Source organism: Medicago truncatula, chromosome 4, assembly GCF_003473485.1.
Source record: "Medicago truncatula cultivar Jemalong A17 chromosome 4, MtrunA17r5.0-ANR, whole genome shotgun sequence".
Lineage (NCBI taxonomy): Eukaryota > Viridiplantae > Streptophyta > Magnoliopsida > Fabales > Fabaceae > Medicago > Medicago truncatula.
The window spans coordinates 31,169,512-31,194,347 of NC_053045.1; the positions used below are offsets into that span (position 1 = coordinate 31,169,512).

Here is a 24,836-nt window from a genome sequence, read left to right on the forward strand (position 1 = left end):
TAGCAAAAGAGGTCGAAACCAACATGTTAATGGTAAATGACATTAATCTCGCCAAATTATTTTTTACAGCACATTTTCGACAACTTCGAATAGCAAAACTTATAGCAGCATTCAAACTTCTGCTATAATGATGCCGACAACATAAAACCAAACGGAACACATTTCGAATCATGGAAGTTAGTCCTTTACATTGAAGTTACATGTACTTCTTATTCTGTTTAACTGGAATAATCTCTTGTGATAATAAGGACCTATTATGAGAGAAAACCACCATTACATACGTGATTGTGTCATCCACTCGGAAGAAAAAGGGACAATAAAACCTGTCTGGAATAGATGTACTTCATAATGACTAATCTGTCAAGCAAGCTGAATAACAACATAAGCTACATATATACAGTTAATTCTTTCATTATGCAAAATACTTGGATACTTGGCTGGCATGATATTATGCTGATGACATTCAAAAAAATCTATGCCATCAACAAAATCAAATAGTTTAGGATCGGACAGCAAAAAAACAACACAGTGATGAAACAAATACAACAGAGAAATAAAGCTCATATCTTAAGTTGCAGGAAACGAAAACATTAGCATCAATAAAAGAGCTAATTCTCAGCAACCACATATGCATTTACTAATTACCTGCCCTTTCAACAGTCAGGTATATTCATTGTCTTGCAAATAGAACAACAAACCTCAGATAGGAATGAGTGAGTCACTGATGAACCCTAAACAACACAGTCATGAAACATAAAAGTAACCAAATTCTACCATCAATGTTCATTAAGTACATCAAACACCAGTGGATCCTAAACAAAAAGGAGTCACTGATCTCCAGACAAAACAGTGTGAATTTGCGATAAAATGAGAACAGAATTGAAGAGATGAGGGAGATCAAGATTTGACCTGAAAGACAAACATGACGTCTGCGTTGACATGTTGGATTTCAAGAATATGTTGTAGCTGAACAAATTGGATTTCTTTTGCTTAATCGCGTCGTATCAGTCACATTTCTTACAGATTGAATAAACTCTCTATTAAGTCAGTCTTCAATTCAGTGAACGTCGTAAAGTAATGACACAAAATGAAGCTTTGTTTTATATAACTTTCAATTCCAATAACCGTGTAGAAGCATCGAGTGTGGTTCTGTTGTGTGTAATGTCCTTCAGGAACCTCTCTGTGTTTTCCTGTTAATAAAGATAGGGTCCTGAATATATTGAATTCAAAGAATATGCTTGCTACTGCTCATGAATTTGAAGACTTTGATTTCAATTAGTTTTCGGCATAAAACTTCAATCTTTAAAAAGCTACATGAACAAAATAAAAAAGTAGATTAGAGTAGAGTAGAGTAAGTACCTGAAGATGATTACGATGAATGTTCTGAAACACATTTAGACACATGTAAAGCCTATGTGAAAGTCAAAATATCATCTCAGAATCCACAACAAAATAAAACAAATGGTCCTTGTCTATAGATGAGAGTAAGAGTAAAAATTGATACATCACTCAACAATAGATCCCATATAAGAGTGTGAGAGCTGCTGATCCAAGATGACATTGGCTGTGTTCATCGGTTCTGATTCAACGATCAAGTAAAATAATTTTAGGTAAAATTGTAAAACGATTTTGTAGGCCATCGCGTCCACCAGATCTGCGTCATTTTGCAGCTATTATTGACAACTGCAGGTTACCATAACAGAACCAAATTCGTCCCTAATTACTGACAAAAGATCCCAGCTGCCCTCCTCGTTTGGTCCTGTTGCATTCATGTTCAGTTTGTATCAGCCCATAGGTGGATAATCCAAACACATTGTAAATGATCAATTTGGTCCAGTTCAATTTTCTGTCCTTAACCGACAAAATCATGAATAGTTGTAATGTTATCTATTAGAACCAACAAATATCATAAGCAATCAACTCACATATAAGGTATATAAGTTTGTCTTCTGTTGACACGACGACTTGTATAGTTGGTGTCCGATGTAACCAGCCATTGCTCCATGAACAACACTTACAGTAAGAAGTGTGTAGTACACACCGCCAGAAGCATTACTTGGAACAACTCGGATGATGTAGGTTGGATCTGTAACACATAAAAGAGAAGGAAATATTCTATAAATTATTGATTCTCCTTTGAATGTTCTTGCACGCATGCGTTTTTTTCCTTCAAATTTTAATTCTTACAAACCTATATATTTGAAAGTTATGGCCAGCTCCTTCACTTTTGTGAAATGATCCTGTAAGATCAGAAATGCTTAAAGTAAGTGGCAAAAATATCATTAAATTCAACTATGCAACAATGATATAGCTCGTTCTATAAAAAAATCAAATTTGCCATTTTGCTCGTTCGTTCATTTCCTCCATATTTCAACTTTGTTCAAGCATTGACTTCACATTCAAGAAGAAAACAGTATCGTCAGCAAAATCATTTAATCATTTAAAAGAAGTGAGGGTAGACATAGAATTCTAAAGAATCCTGATAGTGAAATAAACATACCTGCAAACCCAAAGTCCACATTTCCATCAACAAAAATCTGTAAATTGTAAAATAAAGAAACAAATCAGTTGTAAAAACCAAATTTGTGGATAAATAAAAAAACTCAGATCCTTTTCTCAGGAAGTTCACCCACTAAACCCCAAATTGATTGAGATTTTTAGGGATTCAAGTAAAGAGCATGAGATTTGAAAGTTTATAGAAAAAAGGAAGAAGAAGGAGAAATGAAAAGAAAAAGGAAAAAAAGAGGAAAAACCAGATTTTGTTTGGTGTTGCTGCCTTGATGTGTGCTTATTATATTACTGGAGCCGTGTGTAGAATATAGTATCATCATGGATCATGAGATGAGGAGGACGGTGGTAACTGGTGATGGAGAAGGACGAGGGTGATGGTGGTGCGGTGGGCTGTTGGCGGTTTTGGAGAGGAAGAAGGGTTTGAGAGTAGAGAGAAGACAGAGAAGGAGTGAGAGAGTGAGGAGTAAAAGGAGGTTTGGTATGTGTAATTGTGCTTTGACTTTGAAATATTGGTCAAAATATTTGGTCTGTACTTTCAGATTACTTGTTTGAAAATCTTATCAAAGATGGCATCGGGCAGTGCAACATGGTTGACAAAATGAAAGGGCAATACAGTAATTTACACCATGAACCACCTAGGGTTTTCCCGCCCAAGGACTTGCAATACAAAATTTAGGGCTAATAAAATAAAATGCAGCATGGTACTTCATTAATATTTTTACTAGACTTTCGACCCATGCTAATATAAAATGCAGCATGATATTTCATTAATAATATTATTATTATATTACTAGACTTTTCGACTATAATAGAAATTAATAAGTTATATTATATATTTTCATTGGTGTTAAAAAAGCCATAAAAAAAATTACCTATGTTGTTTGACACCTCTTATTTAACACTCCATCTGAATATTAAAAGCTGAGGAAGGTGGATATTCTAAAAGTCTGAAAATAAGCAGGTTTTGTTTTGATTTTCAATGCGGAAGTCGTTCCATCATTTCTAAAAGAATGCATTTAATGTGGCATGAGAATAGGAAGAGACGCAACAATAGGCAGCCAAAATTTGAATTTTAAATTGCATATTTGAAGAGAGAATTTTTGTTCAAAAGAATAGGAGCGATTTAGAAGTGATCTAATTATCTGAAAGCAATTTGTTTTGTTCAAAAAAAAATAGGAGGGATTTGTTTTGTTCAAAAAATTAGGGCAAACATTAGCATCCGGGTTAACTTTAATAAATAAAAGATATGAGATTGTTTTGTTCAAAAAATAGGAGGGATTTTTTTTTTTTTTTTTATGTTTATCTGTTTAGTTGCAAACGATTTTAAAAAAAAAATAGGAGATTACTGCAATTTGATATTCTAAACAGGGGTAATACAGTAAAAGTAAACACTGAATTTAGGTTAAAATTAGGGCAAACATTAGCATCCGTGTTAACTTTAATAAATAAAAGATATTTTAAACAGGGCTAATACAGTAAAAGCAAGCACTGAATTTAGGTTAAAATAAGGGCAAACATTAGAATCCGGGTTAACTTTAATAAATAATAAAAGATATGAGATTGTTTTGTTCAAAAAAATAGGAGGAATTTGTTTTTATTTTTATTTTTATGTTTATCAGTTTAGTAGGAAACAATTTTTTTAAAAAAATAGGAGATTTCTGCAATTTAATATTTTGAACAGGGGTAATACAGTAAAAGCAAACACTGAATTTAAGTTAAAATTAGGGCAAACATTAGCATCCGGGTTAACTTTAATAAATAAAAAATATAAGTTGTTTTACAATACAAATGCATGATTAATGATTATTTGTATCATTTATCATTTACTCCCTTTTTCCTTTCTTTTAACCTTTTTTTCTCATTAATAAGAGATAATTTTGTAAAACACTTTATCTAGTTACATCTTTAAAACATCCGTTTACATCCAAAATCTTAATAATATTTATTAATATTACGGAAATACCCTTTCCCCATATGTAAACTCATGGGACGTAAACTAGATTCATGTATGTAATTTTTCACAATTTGCAAAATGTCTAAGCAAATTGATTTAACGTATGTAAAGTTTATGAGATTAAAAAACTGTACCACGTGAACTCAATTTGAGAAATACTCAAATGAATACATTGAAAACAATTTAATTGTTGGCAAGTGGATAATATCAAAATTAACAACATTTTATTTTATTTTTTTGTCAAAAATTAACAACATTTCTTAATATGTGTAATAATATATCAAAATGACTTATAATAAAATTCGGAGGAAATACTTTTCTTAACTTAAAAGGAATTTTTGAAATAATGATATTAAAAAGAGCAGTTAGTTATTATTCATTGCGTAAAAAAAAAAGTTTGCTATTCATTTAGCAAAATCACACTTTCTTTAATTTATATATTCAAGTTTGTTATTCGGACTCCCTCCTCTCCATCAATCTTATCTCTAGTAATACCTCGCAGTTTCACATCTATGATGTTCTTATTCAGGATATTAAGGACCTATTAGCTATCCGAAGTTTCTTTATCTATCATATTCTTAGAGAAGAAAACCAATGTGCAAATTTCTTGGTTAAACTCAGGACCTGCTTCCCCTCTTCAGGACGGACGCTATGGGATCCCTCTTCATGGAGTGCAGATCTGCTCCATTTATGCAGCTGTCCATTTACCTGGTTCTCTTCACTGATGGATGACACGTGGCAACTAAAAATCAGATGGCTAGGATTAAACACATCAATTGATGAAAGTCATAGAGAATCAATTCCATCCCTGACCTCCAATCACAGCAACTACTCCTCTTCTCCATTCTCCATCGCTGACCCCAACCATATCCAACTATTTCTCTTCTCTCCACCTGTGATTCTCTCTATTCCTTCTCCGTTTCGTCTCGTCGGAATATGTTCAAATTAATGGCAAGGTTCTTCTTTTTATTCATATTGTTCTTGTCCATCATCATTATTATTTGCGATTTCCTCTTTCAATATAATTGATTTGAACAGCCATGATTTGGGTGTGGTCGGAGTGGGGAGGGAGGTAGTCGTGAGATAGGTGGCGGCGGAGGAGTAAAAGAGATGAAAAATTCGTGGAGAAGATGAAGGAGCAGTGGAATGTTGATTTTATTATTTTTAATCTCAACCGTTGATTTTTGATTCGCCACGTGTCACGCATTGGTGAATCGAACCGGAAAAATGGAGCATATAAGCACTGGAGCAGATCTGAACTCCTCTTCATGAGGCTCTTAGCTTCAGTTTATTTTTTCTTTCTTTCTTTTTGTTTTTTGCTTTTTGTTATTTGATTAGCTTTGTAAAAAAAAAAAAGAATAAGTATGCAATAAATTATGAGGTGGACAAAATAGTTTTTATTTTTTTTTTATTTTTTTTACAATGACATAATAGTTTAGATGAAAATTAGAAGTAGGAGTTATTTCGTGACTACAAATCTTGAGTCATGAATATCCAATAATATATCAATTTTTTGACAAACTATATTAGTTTTACTAATATATCCAATTAATATATCAATATATAGTGATGAACATACCTACTCTTTGTTTTAAATTAAACGTCAATTTAACATTTTTATAAAGGAAGAATTGTAGTTAATGTTTTATATAAAAAAGAAATTAAGAGTTACACCTTTCGATTACTATTATAAGGAAATATCTACATTTTAGATTTATTCAGTTAATAATTTTTTTTAATGACAAAGATATATATAAATAAATAAATAAACAATACTGTACAAGATACACCAAAAGAGCCGCCAAAGGACGCTCTCGAAAACCACCTAGGAGCAAACCCCTGGGACAAACCCCCAAGAGACGCACCAAAACAAGAAAGGAAAAACAACACTAAGGAAACAAAAAAGAAAAACAACCACCACCCGGCACAGACGGCTACCGGAACAGAAACAGAGGAACAAAGAAGCACACCCGAAACCGGCCAGTAGGGAGGAGACAGAAGCCCCACCCAAACCCCCAAGCGAACCATGGGAAACCGCCGCCAAAACCCTACCGATGTCAACACAGGACGTGCTGCACCTCCCATTCATGATAAGTGCAGAAACTAGCACAACACTTAGCCATGAACCAATTCCAAACTAAGAGTTTCACTCTATCCACCACGGGCTCCTCACAGAGAGCACCACCAGAGAAAATAAGGTCGTTCCGAGACGTCCAAATGGTTTTTATTATAGACCACGTTCGATTAATAATTATTTTTATTTTCATCAACCTTCCACGCCCAATCAAAGTAACTAACTCTGGGGGATTGGTATTCTATCTATCTTTAATTATTAAGTCTTTTTTTTTTTTTTTCATTCTAAATTTACGTATAATATACTCGTTTCATTCATAATTATTAGACAACTTACAAAAGAATTGTTTGGAAGAACTTTAGTTCAATTACTCATGAAAACAACTATTGGTTCTGAACTCCGGATAACTCTAACAAAACTGTTAGTATTCATTTTTTTTTATTAGGGAATACTGTTAGTATTCATATTATATTATTTGTTGACGGAATAATAATTTGATTTCATCCATAGTTAGATAGATAATCATACTAACACTGTAACACATGCTCCAATAGCGACATATATTAATATTCCACACACATAGCAAATATTTATTGAAAAAAACAATTTTCAACTTTTTGATAAATAATTTCCAACCATTATGATTAACAGTGACACTCTTTTAAGAATTGTTGTTTTTCTTCTTATAATGATAGGAGTTTCTCTATAAAATGGAGATACTTTTATGAAACAAATTTGTGTCGAAAAATCATGCTTTCGTTGATTGATGCATTTAATGTTAATATGTAAGTTAAGTTAAAGATTTTAAAGTATCTTAAAGGGATTCGTCAATATACCAATTTGCATCTAGTTGACGTAAATTGACGGAGACAAGTCAAACCAAACTGATGGGAGCAAATCAAACCTAAAACTTTAGGTTTAAATCATCATCCTCATCATTTTCATCTTCTTCATGTTAGTCCCAAACCAAACTGATGGGAGCAAATCAAACCTAAAACTTTAGGTTTAAATCATCATCCTCATCATTTTCATCTTCTTCATGTTAGTCCCAGACACAAGATCCAAAGAGTACCATTTGAGTTATGTAGCAATTATCAGTCCTTTTTCATAATCAAGTTTATCAACTTGAACTTTATTCATCTGTTGTGATTCGATTTAGCCAACAATCTAAATTGATCAAATTCTAATAGACTCATGAATGGACGAACTCTAGCCCATAAATGCAATTTATGTCAAAATAACTTTTTCTCTTTTAAAAGCATTTTTTTTTTTTTTAAGATTTACCTTCTTGCACACACAACATAGATGTTCATAGGCTATGGACTGATGATCCAGTTAAATTTGAAAATTGTTGCATTCAAATGAGAAGTGTTATACCATCACATAATCATATAACATAAGATGATAATATAGAATAACATAAAAAAAAAAAAAAACTAAATTATAAAATCAGTTACATGTACCACTTGCCTAACACAAAAGCTATGAAATGTGATAAATATATTTTAACCAAAATAAATCTCTTGATTTGCCTTCGGGGCCCGAGAAAGATGCAACTCAGTGGCCATTAACATATAAGAAATATGTGACACTGAGGCACACGATAAACAATATGAAAAGCGATTTTTCTGTTTCCGACCAGTGTACTTGGTGTATGGCGGAACAACATTCCTCTTCTCCCACGCTCCTTCATCCTTTTTATCCATTCCGTTCCCTTTCCACTCTTATTATATTTCTGTTTCAACTCCTCACCAATTATGTAACTCAGAAGTGATGCTTTTCTGAACAGGATGATATTGTGTATGCATGTAACTCCTAGCTTTCTCAGAACCGGGCTGCCCGAGCCACTTGTCATATAAACCTTTAATAATGGGATTGTCGAATGGTTCTTCTATTGCCAAAACCTATCATATACGGAAACATAATCATTTCTGGTTCAAGATTATAAACCTCTGAAAAGAGAAAAAACTTGACAAACTAGGTCATCTACAATAATACTCACATTTTCCATGTAAACTGATTCTAATAACTGACTCAGTTCTTTAGCGGATTGACCTGAAATTGGTTTGATTTGACCTGCCCCATTTAAGCAACCTGCTTCGAGGAACATTGTGAAAAAGATAAAACACTAAAAAAACAATAAAATTAATGCAACTCCAGAGAATTGAGAAATATAGTACCTGAAGGGCATGCCATGATTTCCAGGAAATGATAATCAGATTTCCCTACTTTTAATTTTGGTATATTTTTTTGCAAGTTCGAGAAACCATAACAGAGAGCAAATTTCAACACTGTTTCTCCATCAACCTGCACAGACAATGATTTAGAAACAGGTTTTCAACACTCTCAAATCTCAATAATAAATAATAAGAACTAACCCCAGTGTAAAAACCTGATTTTGGAATCAAAATCCTAAATAAAATACAAAACTAATAGAGCAATCTAAACGACAATATGTCATGACAAAGTTGAAATATTTAGTAGAACATATACCCTTAAATTTATCTTCATTACAACAAGCACAAATTGTAAGTGAGGGCCTGAGGGGAATAATCATGGACTAGTACTCGTGTCAGAATAATAAATCAAAAGAAATACAGGGATGAACTTTAAAACATATTGCCCCTGCAAACTTTTCTGAAAATTTAAGTCATTATGAAATGGTTTTTTATAGGTTGATAAAATCTTTAGAGTTATAATAGACCCCTTACTAAGGTGGATAGCAACCTTAATAACATACATGGTTCTTCAAATGGCCCTTCAGTTTGTTATTATGCATAGCATAAATACCATATCTTTATATAATTTCAAATGTCCTAGGATCTTGCAAGAATATATATTTAAGTTTGTAAGAACTTGCCTCCAAGGTAACTTCTTGATAATCTGAATTTTTAATGTTTCTAAAGTTCAAAGGACCGTCAATATGTCTTCCAAAAAGTGTTTTAGCAGCATATCGGAATATTGTTTCTGCGTAACCTCCAGAACTTCCACGGACGCCATAGAGGTGTCCTTCTTCGTTAATATTAGATAGTCTGCAAGCACCTCAGTGCATGAGAACATAATTGTTTGACTATGACAATTACAATAACTTAAGCAAAGGAAGCAATTGTAAGTTTCTTACAGTTTATCCAGAGGAGCCTCTTCTAAGCTTTTAAAATCAACTTCTTTTGACTGAAAGATTGAACCAAAACATGACTTAATACACATCATCAAGTAAAAGTACAAATCTCCAATAAAAATGAAGGTAAGCATAAAAATTTCTGACCTGAATCAATTCCAAAATCTCTCCAGTTGTTAATACGGAATCTACCTCCAAAACCCTGTTAACTTCACCTTCACGCCCTTCATCAAAATGGGACTCTAATTGGAAAACAAAGTCGTCCCTAGAAGCTTCAAGCTTTTTATCATAACAAGGCATCACAGTAACATGGTATACTTCTTCTGGCCTGTTGAAACAATTACTCAAGCTATCACTCTTGGAATTGCAGTATGCCAAATCTAACACAAGTTGTAAGGTATCATCAAAACATTAGGTGACACCCACAACTTCAGTGTAAATGCATGTGATTTGCGTTCCCCCCCTATCAAATTATTATTTAGAATTAAATCCAAACCTGAGTTCCATATCTTGGCATAGATAGCGCTTTATGATAGTTCCAATTGTTTGTTGGGGACTCTTCACTGATGAAATGTAAGGTAGAAGAACGGATCCATGACTCTTTTCAGCATAGCAAATCAAACCTGCATATAGATTTTCACGCCAATAACCAAGAGGTTAGTTTATCTCCTTATATACTCAGGACTCATCACTAAAGCCTATATTTCTGTGTATTTAAAAGAAAGTGAAATGCTAACGAGTGCCCCCAAGGCACTCTTTAAGGGAAATGTTAAGTTTTTATAAAAGTCTATGTATTCAATGCATTGGAAATTGAAATGTTTGACTTCTTTAAATAATAATTTCTTAATTTGGAATGCTCAAAGAGTGCCCCGGGGGCGCTCGTTAGCAAGACCCTAAAAGTAATTATGTTCCTTCATCCCATATTTACTCAAAAATGAAATTGCACAGATAAGTCACATCACAATAGAAACAAGGAGCCAGGTCTGTGAAAAGCATAGATCACAGTAAGTACAACATCGTGAATTCCAGTTTGATTTCCTAGTTCTAAATTCAGAATAATATATGTATATCACCCAATAGATCTTTGTACCTTCACCCAAGTTCAAGCACATGTCAAATATAACCCTTAGACATGTATTTGCTGGTAAGCTAATACCTTATGCAAAAAAAAATACACTACAGTGTTTTGTTCGTACATTTTGTATATTGGCGACTCATAATGCATGTGTCAAGTCATGTTTGGCCTTCAAAAACACAATTTTTCGAAAATATGATAAGTTGAATTTCCATACCTGGGCATGCTGATGAAATCATTGGCAGGCTTGACTTACTCCTCTCATCATCTACGAATTGATTTTTTCTATACCTCGAGACGAATTCCACACAAGATTCGACTAGGGTCAAGTCTCTACTGCAACTTGTATCAAATACAGCCCTCACACCCAAGGATTTGAAAAATCTTGTCAGCTTTTTGAAAACCTGAAATTCTTAGAAGTTTGAAATGAAGAAGCATATAAGAAAAAGTGTAAAAGAAATTTATGAGCGAGCAAGAGCAAAGTGTAACCTGAAGAGGAGAAATGCGAAAATGGGCTGCAATAGAAGCCCTTGACTGTGGAGAAACAGACACAATCACTGTCTTTCCTTCATTGATATTGGACAAAAACTCATCCAAACCTTGGTTATTCAGCAATACCGTCTCCGCTGATGTCACACATCCACTGCATTACAAAACAAACTTAGAAACTACGGTTTTTACATTATCAACTACATCATAGACTATTTTTTTTTTTTTAAAACTCAGTATCCGACTGAAGACAACCGTCCACTAGCAGGGGCCTAATTGATGCTAGAACAAAGCTCTACATGGATTGGCCCCACCCAAACATACTTAGTTATTAATGGAAAAAAGTAACTAACTTGACGGAAGCATAACAAAATAAAAGTGGAGGGGGAGTAACCTGCATGCCAAGCAATCCTTGAGCGAAATTTTAACAGGTTTGGACTTCACTTGTCTGTCAGCGACTTTGACCTTCAAATAACAAACAAGTTTCGTTGGGATTCACAAGCATGAAGTAAAATAAATTGATTTTGTTAAGTAACTACATATAAATAGTAATACCTCGACTTTATCGGGTTTCTTCAACCTTCTTTCCTTGAGGGAGACTGTGCATGCTTGTGAAGGCACAATGAAATCATTGACATCTCCAATTCGAAGCGCTGGAGAGAATTTCTCAGACATCTCTGAAAAGTGGTAAACAATTTCTTTACGTAATTTAACAATTAACAACACTGAAATTTTTGTCAATGTTAATACCTTGTGGTCATTTTATCAAATGGACATTCAACTTTAACAATAAAGATCAAAATTCAACAATAGAATTAGAAATCAACATTCACCTACCAGAGAAAGAAATTGGTAAACACTGAAATTAGTTTTCCAAAAATTGAAATTAGTTTTTTTGCATATAAGGAATTAAGTTTGATAATAGAAGCACCTAGTATATAGTTTTCTATGTTTTTGGTAATTAATTTTCCGTTAAAACTAGACTTAGTCAGGATGATGAAGAGTCACTAAACAAATAAGGATACATAAATTAGTTTTGCAATTTCGAAATGCAAATTATCACCTTGAACAAGTAACAAAGACAGTTCGAGGGCGGAGAGATTGAGTAACCAACGATGACAGTGATGAAATGCGACGGCGACTCTAACTGTCTCGAACCAGAGAAGGCGATGAGGGAGAGTGAGGGAACGTATTTCCCTTTTATTTATTTGCTCTCTGTTTTATTTTTAGTATTTTTTTTTTATCATAATCAATCAATTGTTTTATAAAAGAAGGTTTTTCCTCATTTATTTTCAAAGCCCGTTGAGCCAGGCTGAAGCGTGAGGGGGTGTGTTGGTAATTCCGCCTTCATTGCGGTCCGTCCCTAGTCGCCTAAATTGCGACCTTTGGTTAGCCTTCATTGCAACCTCCAACACCTTCATTGTGTTGGCTTTAAGGGGGTGAATTTAATCTCACATCGGATAGATATGACTCTTGAGAAGAGTTTATAAAGAGGAGGCATTCCTCACCTTACAAGCCGGTTTTGTAAGGATGAGTTAGGCCCCAAATTTCAACACTTCCAATAAATTTATGCTTCGTTGAATTGTTTAGGTATACTGTGTTTTTGACAATAATCTATTCCTGCTTTTTTGTTTGTATCTTCTCCATGCTATACACAGAAGTGGAAAGACATCAAAAAAGATTGGAATGCATTGCAACAAAATCCTTTTATCGTGTAGCTAAAAAAGTGAAACCAAATAAGACAAACCCTCTTGCTATTAATAATTACAACTTCTATGTCTCGATGTATAGCCTTTTCTTTATAAATTTAAAATGTTGTCATTTTTCTAACTAAAGTCAAAGTCTATCATCTAGCCTTTTATCCATAGGGTGGCGATAAAGGTGCATAGAACATTGCACCTTGATGTAGCCTTTAGATATAAGATGACAATGAAGTCATTGTTTTCTTATCTAGCTAACAAAATATTTTTGGGTTAATATGTTTTTATCCCCTGTAATTTGGGCGAGTTTCGATTTTCCCCCCTGTAAAAAAAAAAGTTTAGATTCCAACCCTGTAAAATAAGATTATTTGATTTTAGCCCCTGACCCATGTGACTGTGCATAATTGCTGACGTGGCGGGCTGAGTGGCATGCTGACTGTGCATATTTGATTATGTGGCGTGCTGACTGTATAATTTTTTTTTTTATTTATTTAAAAAAATATATAAAAATTAAAAAAAAATCAGGATTTTCTTTATTACGAAAAATATTTTCTGAAATATTTATTTTTCGAAAATTCCAAAATTTATAATTTACAAAAAAAAATATTTCAAAATTTTTTAAAATTATTTTCGAAAATTTGGAATATATATTTTTTGAAGTTTAAAACAGATTTTTTTTCGAAAAATAAGTTTTTAAAATTTTCTCAACAAAAAAAAAATCTGGATACAAATTTATTTAAAAATTTAGGAAAATTTAGATTTTTATTACGATGTGGTACAGATTTGAGAATATTTTTTAATATTTAAAAATTGAGGATAAAAAAAATCTGGAATTTTTTTTAATATTTAAATTTATTCTTATCTATTTGTTATATGTGTTATTTGTATTGAAATTTGTGGGCATTTTTGAAAAGAAACAGCCAACCCAAAAGCTGAAAGGGGTTGTTTTCTTTATATATATTTCCAAAAATATTATATATAAAAAATTCATACACTTACTATATTTTGAAACTTTCAAAAAATTAAAAAAAAATCCAAATTAAATTAAAATTTTAAAAATATTCGAAAAAAATAATATAAGCTAATTTTTGAATGTTTTGGTAAAAAAATTAATATTTTTATTTTTTGAAAAAAAATCCATTTTTTTTTTCGTTTTTTAAAAAAATTGTTTTTTTTTTCTTGATTTTAAATTTTTGAAAATTAATTTTCAGTTTTTTTTTATCTTTTTAAAAATAATTTATTAAACCATTACACACATGTCAAATTTAAAAAAAAATAAAAATAAAAATAATTACACAGTGGCGTGCCACATCAGCGTCTGAATGGGGTCAGGGGTGTTTTGTGGAGAATCTTCATATTACAAGGGTGTTTTGTGGAGAATCTTTATATTATAGGGTTGGAATCTAAACTTTTTTTTTTTACAAGGGGGAAAACCGGAACTCGCCCAAATTACAGGGGGTAAAGACATATTATCTCAATATTTTTTATTGTTGCTTAAGAATGCAACATAATATTTGGATAAACATTGAGATTTTTTTATAAAAGAAACTATGATACAAATGACATTTGTTGATTGCATTGATACCATCAATGGACAGAATTATCACACGACCTTGCATTTTGGTGCCAAGAGGGGCATTTTGGTAAAAAAATAACAATGACAAACCTAGGATTTTTCTAGGGTTTGCTTGCAACTTTTATTTGCATTTGTATATAAGATATTTTTTTTATTTTTTTATTTTATAAATTAATATTTTATTTGACATTAATATTTCAACAAACTTCGTTTATTTTCTAATACTTATCAGCAAACTTCATATATTTTTTAATACTTATGTAGCGTAGCATAAATATCTTAACAAATTACTCATTATTATATTTTAAAAAAGTTTCTAATCATCAATAGTATGTATCAATCAATAGTCTATCTTTTATTCTTTATTATTTATGAAAGTTAGTGACCAGCAAAAATTCAATTTTTTTTTTTCATGTAATCATTTGACAACTTAAAACATATTTTATCCTTTTGAGTATTTTGTAACAAAAAATCTGCTGCAAAGTAGAGATAAAATAATTGTCAAAAGATTAAATTGTTTTTTTCTTCAAAAAAGATTGAACAGTTGTAACAAAAAATTCTTTTATATAATTGTGTTAAACAAACTAATTTTTTTAATGATTTTATTACGACAAACAAACACGAAATAAATTATATATATTTTTTATAAAATATAAAAAAAAATCTCTAAATAATTGAATATCAAAATCATTTTGATTCTAATCCGTAACAAATAGGTTCTATGAGTCCGTTTCTTATAACTTTTTAAGAAGATCACTTTAAAGAGTGTTGTATATGTTTGTTATAGTTTTTTTTTTTTAAACTAGAACTAGAATCTACAAAAAAAAAAAAATCTAAAAACGGTTTCAAATGAAAAGATATTAAAAGTAGCTTTTCAAAAATATATTTTTTTAGAGGGGGGAGAAAATAAGTATCAAAAGATGAAGGTAATTTTATAACAAAAAATTCATTATATATTGTTGTAACCAAACAAATTAAATTATTTTTCAAAGAAATGATTTTTTTTTACGATAAATAAACACAAAATTGATTATGTTTGTTCATAAAGTATCTAAAAAGTAATCTCTATTGACAAAAATACCTTTTTAATCTATAAAAAGCAAGCCATATATTTAATTTACATTTTCTGAAAATAAGTTTATGATGTTCATATACTTTTATCTCACACTAGATCTATTTGATGCAATAGAACTACTTATGAGTTTTTTGTTAGGTAATCCAAAGAAAAATGATAATTACAATATGATTTATTTACAGGTACTTAAATATATGTGAACATTAATAAACTCCCTAAAAATATGCGACATGTGTCCTTTCTTCAAACGCAAGTAACAGGCAAAATTGCTATTTTGAATCTTAAGTCATCGAGTGGGACATTTCAAATTCAAAGGTCTTTTGTTGGTTCTTCAAAAAAAAACTTCGAAATCTAGCTAATGAATTGAATGATGCTACAAAGGAAAATTCTAGCTTCTGATGTTCTTCGAACTTAAGTTTTCTACCAAATTAAGTTTGCGTTAACATTTTCCCAACCCTTGCGAACCCCTCTCCAAAAGTTTGATTTAAGGTTCTTTGTGCGAATTCTAGGGAAAACATCTTGATCACATTTGTACGTGGCATTGTGGTGACACAAATTCAAACCTGCTTTCATCATCATAGACATTCATATTTCTTGCAGAACCAAGCCCTTCATTAGACTTTGGAGTACAAATAGAATCCCTGGCAGCCAATGCATAAGTTTATGGTGATTAGGCGTGTCTCCCCATATGAAAAATCTCTGCATTAGCGGCCAATATCATGACAAATAGAAAAGAGGAGATAGAAAGTTTGCACGGTGTACGGGGAGAGCTTGAACCACTGATTTAGCGAGAGTTAATCTACCTGCTTGGGATGAATTAGAACCTTCGACCACACATGTTTTATATTTCAACACAACTTTTAAAAAAGACCAATTGCGCAAACGTAACAAATTAAAGGACATGAAAAAAAAAACTTAAGTATTAAAAACTTTCTCTACTTTAAAAGCCAGTAAACAATTAAAGAGATAAAAAAGTGGAAACGTGCCACAATACAGAGTATTTGTGGGAGCAAGTGTCCCTAACATTACTCATTTTATAAACTCAACATTCTGTTGGCAAAAATTCAAGTTTCTAAAAAATCCTGACAATTTTGGTTAAAAGACAAATTTAATGGAGCAAAAAATAAAAATAAAAATAAAAACTATTTTTTTTGCAGTGTACTGTATAGGTTATTCAAGTTGTATTATACTAAACTAACATAAAATTTGTCCATGCTAGCAAAATACAACAGAGCATCATTCAGGTGGTAGATTTGACTTGAAAAATATTTAGGACTGCGAGGTAGTCAAAACCAAGCTTTTGAGAGCCGGCATTTTGCTCTCCAGAAGCTCTCTTGTACTCAGAACTCTGTCGGATGCACAACTGTCTTCCTGCACAACGGAAAAAGAGGAATAGTTTACAATCTATACCTACCCAATTATTTGAAATAATCTTCTAATTATTGAATTGAGCGGATCAAAACATTCAAGAATATATCACACCCCATTAACCTCATATCATATATGAGGTTACTTTTTTTTTTTTTCAATTTCTTTTTAAAAAGCTAATGCAAAAGAGTTCACATGAAATTGGAGTTTTTTTTATCTATCTATTCAATGAAGACAATGGAAAAACTGCTCGAGAAATATTATATGAATGCATTTGCCAATTGATGTACGAAATTGTAGAAAAGAATCCCAGTCTTTTTTGATAGTTGCACATTCAGAACTTAACAGAAAACAATTTAAAACATAGCTTGCGTTACTTTGATATTTTAGGGAGTGATCAAAATTCTGTTGGATCAAAATTAATGACATGTACATATGAATAATGCATGAATAGAAATTACTCACATCATCAGGAGCAGCTGATAATAGTGCCAAAAGAGTCACAGTAGCAGTTTGATAATCAGCTAAAGTCTTGCATGCTGACTCGTCTAGTTTATCCTGACAAAAAAAATGCGAAACCAAAATACGAAAAAAGTTAACAAAAATGTTTTTGTACAATATTTTATGGAAATAAGACTTGGGTTTCGTTAACCCCTTTAGATGCCCAAAGATATTCAGCTTTTGATAAAAATATATTATTGCAAGTTTTCATTCCTAATTCATTGTTCTTGCTGGAATCCCAGAGAATTACATTTTCTTGGTTTTCATGTCACATTAATGTTAGTGCATAAATGGGTCTAAAATATTCATATTGCATGTGATGTATAGCAGTATAGGTGTTACAATTATCTAAGTTAAGAAAGACGGTAGTGTTTACCACTAAAACATAAAAATGTATTTGAATTTGAAAATGTGAAAACTTAGATGGTTAAATGCAACATAGAAGAGTTGTGAATACTAGCTTTGGATTATACAACCATTCAAGTGTAATATGGGAAACATTGAGCTCAGATGAAGGATCTATGCTCTATCTGTGTGAGATATTTTGAACACCAAACATAAGAAGTCTAGAGGGGATACTCCAACCACATCATATCTTAGTCAAATATCAACAGCAGATCATATTTCAATTACAATGGAAATACATTTGGCATCACTGTTTATTTCGTGCTTCAACTTAATATTTTACTACTTACTGTCAACAGGAAAAATTAATGGACAATGGATACCCTATGCATTTGGTGACCATGTCAGTAGTAATACTTGGTTTGGTTCGTGCAATTACTATTGTTTCAGTTATTTTTTTATCATGATGCATAACTGAACCATCGGACAAAGAGAACAACATACCTGCAAGTGAGAAATAGCAACGGAAATGGCCCTTCCAGGAGCTTGGAGAGCTTTATGGTGAACCTATTATTACAAATATCACTTTTTAAAATGGGGATAAGAGTTTTCTTTGGTTTGATGGGGGTGGAGTAGCACTCAAGTTACCTGGACATAGAGTAAAGACACAACTTTTGGTAGAAGTGATACAGGGTCAGTCTCAGCGGAAACTTGAGATGTCAATTCCTGATAATAACAATGATAGAAGACAAAAAGTTTAAGATCATCCAAATTGCAGAGTAACATTGCAAAAACAACCAAAAGTTCCGTGTGGAGTTGGCTTGCTGCTAATATTCAGGAGAATTACAATTTAAGAATTCTTGACAAATATCTGATATTAGAACTAAATGCAACTGAAAAGAATACCAAATAAATGTTTAAATATGTTTAACGGTATAGCAAACACTAGCTTGATTATTTTACCATAAACTCCCGCTTAGTAGTTTCCCGTGTTAGATTGTTCTTGTAACTAACTGGTCAGATTGTTAACTAATAGCTAACCAATCAGAACGTGTAATTAATAACTAACCGATCAGATTGTCCTTATAACTCATTTAAGTTAGTATAGAAGTGGGGAAAAGGTTATAGACGAGCAGCAAGATTAGAGGAATACTAGAAAAGTCATTGGCTGGGGAAAAGGGCTGACAGTGTGTCTGGTATCAAGCCAGTTGTTTATTTGTATTGTTGCGGTATAGTCTTTTGTGTCTATTTTATTAGCATTGCTTTTTCGCAGAACAGATTCGGTGAAAGGAGCTGAGCTCCATCACTATTTCAGTTGAGTGGAATTGGTTCTATCTTACAATTTTTGTAAAAGAACAAATTCAGTCACATTTCTTCCTGTTATTTATAGTTTTACCAAACAGATAGTCTCATTGCCAGAACCAGCATCATCTAACAATGTCTGTGTGAATCTAGCCTCAAATACGTTCTTGTAAATTTTAACAGAAATTCAAGCATAAATACCTTACGATATGAATGTAAAATTGTTCTTTCTAGTTTCTTGTCAAGCTTTTTCAAAGGCAACCCACTGGAAAAATTAATCACATGAGGTTTCACGTCAGGGCTATGTCAAAAGCAATGCTATCAAGTTATACTAACAAAAAAAAAACACACATTATTACCTCTCTTCCGTCACGCTTCTGAATGCAGACATGAATGTTTCCACACTCTATAAAATATTGAATATTCAAATATTAGTTTACAACATTCAAGAATCAAACGGAAAAATTAAGTTTCGAGCTATAACAAAAGATTTCAACTCAACCAGTTGCAATGGTGAATTGAGTAAACCTATACAATAAGCCTTAACCATAATCTGAGCAACCCTTAACAAAGAATTGTTTCAGAAATAAAAATGCTAACCTTTCCTTCCAATGCTTCTACAACAGCAAGAGCCTTATTTGCAAGAGCTCCGGGAAAACTCTTGGACTGCAAAAAAAAAAAAAGTATTTTAAGTCATTTTATGTGCTCCTCACAAAAGAAGATAGACTGCAAATATGAGACTGGTCTATGGTTTGATACACTAAAAACATAAGAACATAAAGCATAACTTTCCAAATAATGCACTATTCTTACTGTTGGAAACATAATGTATAATTATTGTTCCACATTCTAAGTAGCATTAAATTTCGTTGCATCACAGGCTTCATTCAGATTCATTGTATCTCACTAAATTATGTTAGTTTTAATTACATTTCTGTAAATTGTAATTATTTTGATTATAAATATCATTCTGCTGAGTATTCTCGTTTCATATTTTCCTCTCAAGTCTTACAATTGCAGCTCTTTCTCCAGGACCAAACGAAATAGACTCGGACTTTGGAGATTCCTGCACGTCAACTCCGTTCTTTAATTTGTTGTGCTCATCCTGCAAAGGTTGAATCCATATCGTTTTTAGACCTTTACTAAACCTCAAGAAACATCAACAGAAAACTCGCTGTATATAATACCAAGTCATGAAGAAGCATATCAACCATAGGAGCTGCTACTGTCCTTAGTAAATGCCTATGCAAAACAACCTGGGCATCAAATACACATTAATTTACTCATGTTTCATTAATGAAAATAACATCTTCAAATTTCAATTAACTTGACTTACAGAAGTTGATTGATCATCTTCAAACAATTCTAAGGCTTTTTCATACAGCTGCATGTTTAAGAAAGACTGCCAAAAAAACAAATCAACATAAGGACAAGTTAAGATAAGTATCTTTTAAGGAAAGAATAAAAGTTATAAACATGGACACAACGGATGTAGAAAATACAAAAGATACTACATAGCAGTCAAACCTCATCAAGTTTCTTTTGTAAACTATCAAGCAATTGTTTCATTCTTTCTGCATTGTCTTTAAACAATGCCTTCTTTTTCTCCATCCAAGTACTGATTATTGTAGGCCTTAATTTGTTAGCCAAAGGCCTAAGAATCGTTTCGGAATCATCAATACCTGTCAATTTATAGCACATAGTTCAAGAAACTATATAAAATGCATATGCAGGAAGAATAGACCCAAAGTCATTCATAGCAGACCTTGTTCTTCAAAATCAGGAATCAATGCTGTAATCTTCTCCATGATCCATTCTTCTGAGGGATTACTGAGATTATCCTCTTTCATTTTAAGTGATTCTTTCCTAGAACCTGGCTTTGAATCTGATGTTTGTGAAGATGTATCCTTACCCCTTCTCTGGCCTTTCTTAGATTTTGTGGAAGTATGTTCTTGGTTATCAGGACCACTTTCAGATGGATTTGCTAATGTATTTCCAGTGGCTTTCCCCCTTTTCTTCTTTGGCCCTTTATCAGCATGCTTGTTTGAACCACTATCACTCGCCATATCACTGGACTCACTCAACCTGCTTGAATCATACCCTGCTTTTACTTCATTTGCAATTGGTAAATCACCAGGTTTTGCAGTGCCTAAAGACCTTGAAACAGTTAATGTCTCTAACTCTTTCACCATGCGATCACAAATGTCCTGGTAAAAGGGGGACAGAGAACCATACATGCATTAGGAAACCAATGGTAAAAAGAATAGTTGCAGGTAGACATTTTTTACTCAACGGTAACTTAATTCTTGGCAGTTGGATCTTAAGTAATAAAGAAAAGAAGATAAAGAAACCAAAAGCTGGAGTAGTGAGGAAATAAATAATAGGAAAGGAAGCTGAACCCCAGCAGGGTGCATGCATATTAATCAAGGATCTAATACAACAGTTCTGCACATTACATGACACTGCAGTCAATTTCTATCATCACTTTTCTTTTGAGTTGTCAATGCAGCTATGGAATGCTTAGTTGATGACCATGGCAGTAATTTGATGTACTATTGATTCAGCACTTCTGAATCTATTATGAGCAAAACTCATAATATAAATAGCATAATTTTTTTGTTCCCGATGACTATACTAGTGGATAAATCATGTTTATTAACTGAATCTTCTTAACAAATATTCAAACCAAGCCTTAGTAGCACCGTTTGCACCACAAAATCAGTAATATGGCTTGTAGAATTAATTTATTTATCTTGAGGTCTATATGGCTACAATAAATTCGACAACAAACCTTCATAAAGCTGCTGCTCAGCACATAAAAGTCCCCAAATATGTGTGCTTTGTTAGACTGCAAAAAATGGGAAGTTTATCAATACGTGAATCAACAGTGCGAAGCATTAATGAATGAGGTGATTAGTTTCACCTTAAGTGCCAACTGTACAGATTGACAGAGGGACAACATTTTAGATGCATCTTGAGGTGTAAAAGATGAGGGCAATAAGGAAAGAGAATCACTCCTGCAACATTATTAAATTATATCAGCAAGGATATGATGCATTGAAAAACATCCAAAATATAACTAACAACAACTTTTGTAAATAATGTCAAGAGATCCCTTGCACAGCATTAGGGGGTGGAGGTTATGCTAATGCCCTTACCAGCTTCCACGTTCTAGAGCATCCTCAGTAGCAGCATCTAGCATCTCAATCATTGATGGGTGAACAAATGTTGTAACAAGAGGTTTGCCTTCAGGATATCTGGACTAAATTGGATTGTGCAAACTTAGGCTTCATTATGAAAACTAGTACAAAATATTTATGTCACAAATATCTACATATGATCCAAATGGGTATCATTTAGAAATAGAATCAACATAAGAACAACTTAGTTACCTGCAAGAATTGAATGGGCTGGGGAATTCCTAGTTTTAGCAGAACGTCATAGTTGATAAAAGAATTCTAAAGCACACAAACGCAGCAGTTTAGATGCATGTCCTTTCAAACTTATAATGGCAGTCATCGAGCTCAAAGCAGTTGATCATATGCTAGAACTAGGCGAAATGTGTGGCATCTTAAGTAAAAGTGAAAGACAAGAGAAAAGAGAGTTCATACTTGTGAAAAGAATGAATCCACGGATTCCTTTTGAGCAACGGCAAATACCTATCATGTGACATAAAAATCACAATAAACAACTTCTGATAATTGCTATGAAGTAAACCACTCCAAAGGCATAACTCAAGTATGAAAACCATAAAATTCAGGCATCAATTTAACAATATCAAATCTGTGTCATATCATGTCACTCACAGCTGGTGTCCAATGTACTCCAGCGCGAACGGACCCTAAAATCTCGCCTCCCTTCACAAGCCCATTAAACAAAGACTGGAAGAAAGATCCATCAACAGCCACGCCACTTGCTCCATCCATCTCTTGCAGTAAATTCTGCAACGAGCTCCATAACACTGTCAAATTCGTCGGAACCGTGATACCCCTTGCAGCACCTCGAACCATGGCACTAACACGAGCAACATAAGCAGGAGTATACAACTGCCCGCCTTCAAGCCTTCCTTTCACCTGTTTCCAAAACCATCACATGTCAAATCACAATTTTCATTTATCATTCCAAAAACACATCCAAACCAACACAAAACAAAAAACTCACTATAGTTCCAAGGCGCGGCTCCAAAATAGACGCAATCAAATCCAAACCAACATTCAACTGAGCTGCAAGTTCCGTCAATGCAATCTGACTACACTCTTGAAGCCTCTCATTAATCTCTTCAGCTATTGAGTCCCAGTAAGACTCCGTAATGATTTCCCCTTGATTCAACATCAATTCTTCGTGATCCGTTACAATACTCTGAGCCAACTTCTCAACATAGTACAAGTCAACCCCAGTAACATCAGCAAGATCGATCACAGAAATTCGCCCCAACTTCTTCACCTCAGCAACCATCTCATTTCTCAGTTGATCCTAACAGCACAATCAATCACATATACAAACACTTAATTAAGATCACTTATAACACAGTAATTAAGCAAAAAGCAACAAAATATAATCGATTATCAATCATCAAATCTGCTTAATTCATCCTAATTTCTTCACCTCAGTCACCATTTCATTTCTAAGTTGATCCTAACAACAGACTGTGTTAAGCAGTACAATCAACCGTGTAAACAAACAGTCACCATTTCATTTCTAAGTCGATCCTAACAGTATAATTAACAGTGTAAACAAACACCTAATTAAAGTCAATTATAACACAGTAAATTAAGTCACAAATATGAAAATATAAACGATTATCCATTAAGTTCGCCCTAATTTCTTCACCTCAGTCACAATTTCATTTCTCAGTTAATCCTAGCATTAGCAATATTCATGATCGCGTAAACAAAACTTAATTAAAATCAATTATAAAACAACGAATCAACTAAAAAGCAACAAAACAAAATCGATTATGAATAATCAATTATGAAATCGGTTAAAACTTCAAACTACAAAACCTATTAGCGAAAAAAGACAAAAATGAAGCATAGAGCGTTACGAGAGTGATGTATTCTTTGCCAGAAGCAGTGTGAAGAAGCTCAAAATCAATCAATTGAAGTTGTTGCAATTTCTGAACTAATTCAACGACGTTTCGATCGGATAATCGGATACTGGATTTTGCTTGTTGAGCGAACTCAAATTGTCGCTGCAATTCGAGCAATTCGTCGTCCATGTTGAGATCAATCGATCTTCACGAACGCAAAGAAATTTGCAATGTGTTGAGATTTTGAAATACGGTTAAGCGTTTTGATGATCGATGAAAATGAAATGTTGATCTTCCGTTTTGCTTAGCGGTGCGTTTTTCAGACGTTTCTGGACTCTTTGATTGTTTGTTGTGGTACGAAATTGGATATTCTAACAAATGATATTACATTTTCGTAAATTAAGGGATAAAACTGAATTTTAAAATAATTTTACATAATTAAATTGGTCGATTTTAAAGTTAAGAGATTAAACTAACCTTTTAGAAAAAGTTAAAGGATAAAATAGGTATTTAAACCTTTTTTCTTCTTCTTTTGTTTAAAATTTTATGGACTAAGTTGACTTAAAAAACACATTTAAAGAGTAAAATAAGAAAATACATCTTTGAGAACCCAAATAACTAACTAAAAAAAAAATATTAGAGGATGTCTTTGCAAATATTTAACCTATTCAAATATCAAAATGGTTGTTTATCTCATTTAAAAAGAAAACTAAACATGT

General features: G+C 32.7%; 3 protein-coding genes across 8 annotated transcripts; all 3 read right to left on the minus strand.

Moving 5' to 3' along the window:
- LOC11412430 (ATP-dependent 6-phosphofructokinase 4, chloroplastic) lies at window positions 1-3,036 on the minus strand. Of its 4 annotated transcripts, none has more exons than XR_003010913.2 (6): window positions 2,754-3,036; window positions 2,192-2,537; window positions 1,926-2,086; window positions 1,505-1,759; window positions 1,360-1,411; window positions 1-1,190 (listed from the first exon to the last, which is right to left on the minus strand). XR_003010913.2 is itself a non-coding variant. In XM_024780889.2 (5 exons), the coding sequence occupies exons 2-5, from the start codon at window positions 2,525-2,527 to the stop codon at window positions 1,721-1,723; spliced, it is 276 nt and encodes a 91-aa protein (XP_024636657.1). In that variant the 5' UTR covers window positions 2,528-2,537; window positions 2,754-3,032; the 3' UTR covers window positions 1,359-1,720. The 4 variants fall into 4 exon arrangements, 1 of the variants encoding a protein (XP_024636657.1); XR_003010912.2 differs by having other exon boundaries at window positions 1,360-1,759; window positions 2,192-2,391; window positions 2,501-2,537; window positions 2,754-3,033; XR_003010911.2 differs by having other exon boundaries at window positions 1,360-1,759; window positions 2,754-3,034.
- A 4,815-nt stretch (window positions 3,037-7,851) lies between these two features.
- On the minus strand, window positions 7,852-12,444 carry LOC11415926 (protein NAR1). Of its 2 annotated transcripts, none has more exons than XM_039833835.1 (12): window positions 11,972-12,019; window positions 11,777-11,898; window positions 11,616-11,686; window positions 11,222-11,375; window positions 10,950-11,136; window positions 10,154-10,280; window positions 9,805-9,985; window positions 9,661-9,710; window positions 9,400-9,571; window positions 8,720-8,846; window positions 8,542-8,633; window positions 7,852-8,443 (listed from the first exon to the last, which is right to left on the minus strand). In XM_039833835.1, exons 2-12 carry the CDS (start codon window positions 11,894-11,896, stop codon window positions 8,288-8,290), a joined length of 1,437 nt encoding a protein of 478 aa, XP_039689769.1. In that variant the 5' UTR covers window positions 11,897-11,898; window positions 11,972-12,019; the 3' UTR covers window positions 7,852-8,287. The 2 variants fall into 2 exon arrangements, with proteins under 2 accessions (XP_039689769.1, XP_003606579.2); XM_003606531.4 differs by lacking the exon at window positions 11,972-12,019 and adding an exon at window positions 12,285-12,444 and having other exon boundaries at window positions 7,917-8,443.
- A 4,111-nt stretch (window positions 12,445-16,555) lies between these two features.
- Window positions 16,556-24,484, minus strand: LOC11408743 (E3 UFM1-protein ligase 1 homolog). 2 transcript variants are annotated; one of them, XM_039833065.1, is made up of 20 exons: window positions 24,133-24,483; window positions 23,250-23,561; window positions 22,895-23,161; window positions 22,700-22,747; window positions 22,481-22,546; window positions 22,247-22,350; window positions 22,012-22,105; window positions 21,880-21,936; window positions 20,854-21,295; window positions 20,616-20,770; window positions 20,425-20,490; window positions 20,276-20,344; window positions 20,101-20,193; window positions 19,689-19,754; window positions 19,448-19,494; window positions 19,290-19,353; window positions 18,435-18,512; window positions 18,291-18,353; window positions 17,406-17,498; window positions 16,556-16,943 (listed from the first exon to the last, which is right to left on the minus strand). In XM_039833065.1, the coding sequence occupies exons 1-20, from the start codon at window positions 24,304-24,306 to the stop codon at window positions 16,842-16,844; spliced, it is 2,460 nt and encodes an 819-aa protein (XP_039688999.1). In that variant the 5' UTR covers window positions 24,307-24,483; the 3' UTR covers window positions 16,556-16,841. The 2 variants fall into 2 exon arrangements, 1 of the variants encoding a protein (XP_039688999.1); XR_005645711.1 differs by lacking the exons at window positions 16,556-16,943; window positions 17,406-17,498; window positions 19,290-19,353 and having other exon boundaries at window positions 18,286-18,353; window positions 24,133-24,484.
- Window positions 24,485-24,836: the final 352 nt, after the last annotated feature.

Bases quoted from the DNA above. Each gene is read 5' to 3' on its own strand.
- LOC11412430 (XM_024780889.2), bottom strand. From the start codon at position 2,527: ATGGAAATGTGGACTTTGGGTTTGCAG. The intron at 2,241-2,500 runs GTATGTTTATTT...CTGATCTTACAG, and splicing joins TGTGGACTTTGGGTTTGCAG to GATCATTTCACAAAAGTGAA. The intron at 1,760-1,925 runs GTGAGTTGATTG...TGAATGCAACAG, and splicing joins CAAACTTATATACCTTATAT to GACCAAACGAGGAGGGCAGC.
- LOC11415926 (XM_039833835.1), bottom strand. From the start codon at position 11,896: ATGTCTGAGAAATTCTCTCCAGCGCTTCGAATTGGAGATGTCAATGAT. The intron at 11,137-11,221 runs GTTACACTTTGC...TAAGAATTTCAG, and splicing joins TTCGCATTTCTCCTCTTCAG to GTTTTCAAAAAGCTGACAAG. The intron at 9,986-10,153 runs GTTTGGATTTAA...TTGTTTCAACAG, and splicing joins TGCCAAGATATGGAACTCAG to GCCAGAAGAAGTATACCATG.
- LOC11408743 (XM_039833065.1), bottom strand. From the start codon at position 24,306: ATGGACGACGAATTGCTCGAATTGCAGCGACAATTTGAGTTCGCTCAA. The intron at 22,351-22,480 runs GTAACTAAGTTG...AATCCAATTTAG, and splicing joins AGCCCATTCAATTCTTGCAG to TCCAGATATCCTGAAGGCAA. The intron at 20,194-20,275 runs GTATTATATACA...CAACCTTTGCAG, and splicing joins ATATGCTTCTTCATGACTTG to GATGAGCACAACAAATTAAA.